This window comes from Haplochromis burtoni, unplaced genomic scaffold (genome assembly GCF_018398535.1).
Source record: "Haplochromis burtoni strain Fernald_Lab_line unplaced genomic scaffold, NCSU_Asbu1 Contig_94, whole genome shotgun sequence".
NCBI lineage: Eukaryota > Metazoa > Chordata > Actinopteri > Cichliformes > Cichlidae > Haplochromis > Haplochromis burtoni.
The window spans coordinates 876,481-881,605 of record NW_024582455.1 but is presented as its reverse complement, the minus strand read 5'-3'; the positions used below and the strand labels follow the sequence as shown (position 1 = coordinate 881,605).

The 5,125-nt window shown below is 43.7% G+C and overlaps 1 protein-coding gene across 1 annotated transcript in view; it reads left to right on the top strand.

The window, feature by feature from the left end:
* The window catches only part of LOC102292773 (calsyntenin-2), a gene marked incomplete in the record, with an annotated part of 341,630 nt that overhangs the window by 260,420 nt on the left and 76,085 nt on the right, over positions 1–5,125 (top strand). Inside the window, 3 exon segments of the mRNA XM_005926617.3 lie at positions 1,242–1,427; positions 3,199–3,456; positions 4,145–4,266. Coding sequence (XP_005926679.2) covers positions 1,242–1,427; positions 3,199–3,456; positions 4,145–4,266 — 566 coding nt within the window.

Here is a 5,125-nt window from a genome sequence, read left to right as displayed (position 1 = left end):
TGTGTGTGTGTGTGTGTGTGTGTGTGTGTGTGTGTGTGTGTGGGAGAGAGTAAGAGAAAGAAGGAAAAAAAGGCTAAATTAGCCAAGTCTTTTGTGCTTGTGGCCTTTTCTTAAAATGCTCCTGCATGTGCTTTTGTTCTTGTTTAGCGTGCACTGTTGTTGGTACCTATTTTCATTTCTGCTACAGCCAATCCCATAGAAACAGTGGTGCTGTAGCCCAGAGCAATTGCAGTCTAGAGGAAGTAAATCAACTGCAAAACAGATGCAGCATGTGTATGTGTTTCAGCATGAGCTGGTGAGTGTGAGAGGAAGTGAACATGGCAGATTTAACAGGCTTGTGAGCAACAAAAAGATGCTCCCTTCTTCTTCGGTCAGCTTGGCTTCATGCTTATGCCTCCAGCTCCTGGCTAGTAATCGTGGACAGAGGAGTAGATAGACAGTGGATGGATTCGAGCTCATGTATGCTTGTGAAAAAAGCATGGACTGGGCAGGATGGTTTAGAGCTGGTATCAATAATTCTGAGGTCACATAATTTGTTTTTAAAGTGCCAGTTTCATGAGCGATGATGCGGTGATGCTGGCGTATGACAGAGGAAGCAAAGTAAAAGAAGTAACAGGGATGAGGAAATGTTGGAAATATGTGCTGACAGCATTTATAGATATGCCAAATGCTCTGTTTGAAAGTGAGATAATGAGTGAGAACGGCTCACTGTAAACACAACATTAAACGGGTTACAGAATTCCACAATTCATTCTGTTGTTAAATAGAAGACACTGCAGATGAACACAACATCACACCGCAAAGCCTGGAAAAAGAAATTGATTGAAAAAGGGAAAAAAATTTACTGCCACACAAAATAATAGCCTTCCCAGATAGAAAAACACAATTCACAGCTGACATGGCAGACAGTGACAGCATAATGACTATTGCCGCTAATGCAGGTACTGCACTGCACTCCAACAACAATGCAGCAATTTCATTAGTAGGGTACATTCTGCCAGAAGGATATTGAGTTGTGATGCCAGAAATACCAGTGACAGAGAAAAATTGGAATTGGTGTTGTTTTGATGGCAGTCTAAATGGACAAAATGAGGCGCAAAACGTGCAATAACAAAAGCAACGACAGGCTTGTGAAAATCTGATATTATTACAGATAATAATCTGCATCCGCTCACAGGATGAACTCTACAATATAATATATCCTCTCTAAGACTGTCACTCCATCTCTTCTTTTCACCTAGGCTGGAATAAGCGAGTGGACTATGAGCCAGGAACAGGCAGTAAGCAGCTGTTTCCCAGGATGCACCTCGAGACCTGTGGCGGACCTCTGTCCTCGGTGAGGACCACGGTGGAGCTGCAGACCAGCCACATTGGAAAGGGCTGCGACCGGGAGACCTATTCTGAGAAATCTCTACAAAAACTCTGTGGTGGGTTATTCGGGGTTACTGTGTTTTCATAATCACTAGCTATTCTTGTGTGGTCGAAATGAGCAATAATTAAGATAAAAACTTGTGACTATTAAATCGATGGTTGATATGCAGATTTACACAGTATATGGCTCATCAAAGACTGCTGTCTGAGGCAACTAAAAGTTGGGGCAGTAAATTAGAAGTTAGATCCTGCTAAAAGCATTAATGGAGTCCATGCGTTGAGCACCAGGGTCAGACGGCGCCCGAGGTGTGTTTCTGTGCCCTTTTTAAATCAACATCTGAAAGCTCCCAGTCCGTGTTGCTTTCTTATCTCCACTTATGTCCCCGGTAAACCCCTGTGCTAAATGAAGGCACCAGAATGGCAAGTTAAGGCTGTGTCACTAATGATGTGACAGAGCGAGGGCATTAGCCGCCCTAGATGCAGCCGCGCTTTCTCCTCAGTGACTGATGAGCAGTCGAGCCGCCGTGTCAGTGCCCAGAGCGCCAGCAGAGTAGTCGAGCCTATACCCCCACCCACACCGCACTGCCAGCAGGAGGGCTGGAGTCATCATCTTTGACTAACGGCCTTCACAAGCCACATTCCACCTAATCTGAATGCATAACATCCACTCCCTGCCTCCCCTGGCTCCCAGTCCACGCATGGTTTACCACTAAAGAGGCCTTTTCAGGCACCTCATAATCGTTATCTGATAGCAAATAGAATAAATTGTAATAGCTTTTTTAAAGCACAATCAATTTGAGATAATGTACAAAGACATCGGGCAAAGGAAAGGCTGCAGCTGGGTGCTGGAGGAGTCGATGGGTATTTATTTACTGAGGGAATCTAATTACTGGAATCAGAACGTCGACGGCGCCACGAGCACGCAGTGGAGAAAAACAGGGTTTCACAAACGAGTGAAAAACATCAATTAACGTGCTAATGTGTTATTAGCGGAAATGAACAGATGCATGTTCGAGTTTCTTTGCCAGGACAAGGGACACAGTGAGTTGTGACACTTCCTGTTTTGTTTTTTTTGGTTGGTTGGTTTTTCTCCTATAACATCATAGCTCCCAGGTCGCTTTGATCCATTTCCGTCAGTAAGCCATTAGAAACAATTCATAAATGTATTTTAAAGGGACGAAATAAATGTTTTACTGTCACACAGGAAAAGCAGAAGATAGATGGGTGGGGGCATGTCGTATGCATGGAGGAGCGAGGTGAGCATGTGTCAGGGGCTGCGTTTGTCAAGGTGACGGCTCGAAAACAAAGACTGGACGGGGCTCAACATATTAGGGTTATTGTGTCAAAGGAATGATGGAGCTGCTTTGAAAGGGAGGAAGAGAAACCAAATGAGCCAGCTCAGTGCAGGACGGTAACGACAGGTCTGTTTTGTCAGGATGTGTAGGGATCGTGTCAGCTGTAAGCCATCTGTGCGACTGGCTGATTCTTACCAAGCCTTTGCTATGTCTTTTTCTCTTTGTGTTACCATAGTGCTTGGTTAGTATTTCCTCTCTGTTTCCATAGAGGTGCATTATAGCAGTGAGCTATGTTCTGAATTTATGAATAGTGGCTCACATTTCTTTTGAAAGTTAGCTTCATTTGCCATGAATCAATACCCACATTCCGTAGCTATCTCAGCCCATTGATTCCTTATTAAACCCTGCCATCTGCATTACTCTTAAGTAATCATAGCCAAGAATAAGGCAATGCACACTGCGTATCTGCCATGATTGTTGTTGACAGATCTACTGTCTCACCTCTTGTTTGTTCCCACGGCAATAACCCCAGGCGCTTCGTCGGGTAGCACTGACCTCCTCCCTGCTCCCGGCACGGCCACCAATTGGACAGCGTCCCTAGTGTCTGACAGCGGGAGGGACAGCGACTTGATCTTCAGGTTTGACGGTCGTCAGGCAGCCAAAATCCCAGACTGGGTGGTACCACAGAATTTGACAGACCAGTTTACCATTGCAACATGGATGAAGCATGGGCCTAGTCCAGGGCTCAGAGCTGAAAAGGAGACCCTACTTTGTAACTCTGACAAGACTGGTGAGCCATTTGTTAACACATTTCATGGAAAAAATATATTTTTTGACATTTCATTAGGTTATAAGAGATGTCTGGGTAAGCTGTAGTAAGGGGGGATTAGCAGAAATCGTAAATCAGAATTAAATTCAAACACCACAAATGAAGTGCACCTTGATTCTTTGGTGGATCATGTGTTGTGTGGTCAGTTGACAGGAGAATTGTGGTCTGTGAGCAAAGGTATAAGACACTGACTGCAATACCCCAAGTGACAGTGGTGCAATAAAGACTCAGAGTCTGATAATATCTGTTTTTGTTCGATGTAAAACCATAAATCACCGCTTAAATCATCCTAATATCACTCCTCCATACAATAGAGCTACACATGTATAGAATATATCTATAGCTCCTCCACAGATCTAAACAGCAACTGTTTGTGAAATACTTATTTCAATGTGATACTGTTTAATAGTGGCACATTGAACAAAATTTGCAGCTCTGTGGACAGCATGCCCTCCCTGCAGGGATTATTTTTGTTGTTGTTTTTTTAAATTCCAGTGAAAGACTATCTGCCTGCAAACTCACCTCCTTTAGAAAAGTGCTGCTGTCCCAGATTTGTGAGAGCCACCTGTCAGGCTTGCTTTACCTGTCAGCTGTGAGTAGGTGAGGTGATTTGGTCCCTGGTGTCTACTCCTCTTTTTACCTCCCACAGAGATGAACCGTCATCACTACTCGCTGTATGTCCATAATTGCCGCCTGGTGTTTCTGCTGAGGAGAGACTTCACCCAGGTAGACACCTTCCGGCCGGCCGAGTTCCACTGGAAACTTGAGCAGGTGAGGCGCTAACATTGGAATACGTGTGATAGACCAGGAAACTTGTACTCTGAGCTTATCCTCAGCTCACCTTTTTGATGAGGTATGGACCTCTCGCATAGAGAGTTATGAAGCCTCTAGCCTGGATTATACCTCTATTAATCATCCACTGGGATATTTTTTTCTTAGTTTAATCCATGGTGGTCTGTGTCTTGCGTTAAAAATAGAAGGCTCCTGGTAAGATATTGGGATTTACTGGCAGCAGCAAAAAGGTTTAAAAGGGAGTAGGAGCTGTTGGTGATTTACTAACACACATCATATTCACCCAGTGATTTGCAAACAACCATGGTTTTGTGGGTGTAAACTGTAACCAATTAGTGCTTCGCTATACTAGAAATCCCTCTATAAAAAACAAACAAAAAAAACACCTAACCTTTAAGTGACCCCATTTAATATAGAGAATCCACATACTAGTTAATATCCATGTAATACAGTGGGGCAAAAAAGTATTTAGTCAGCCACCGATTGTGCAAGTTCCCCCACCTAAAATGATGACAGAGGTCAGTAATTTGCACCAGAGGTACACTTCAACTGTGAGAGACAGAATGTGAAAAAAAATCCATGAATTCACATGGTAGGATTTGTAAAGAATTTATTCGTAAATTAGGGTGGAAAATAAGTATTTGGTCACCTCAAACATAGGAAAATCTCTGGCTCTCACAGACCTGTAACGTCTTCTGTAAGAAGCTTTTCTGTCCCCCACTCGTTACCTGTATGAATGGCACCTGTTTGAACTCATCATCTGTATAAAAGACACCTGTCCACAGCCTCAAACAGTCAGACTCCAAACTCCGCCATGGCCAAGACCAAAGAGCTTTCG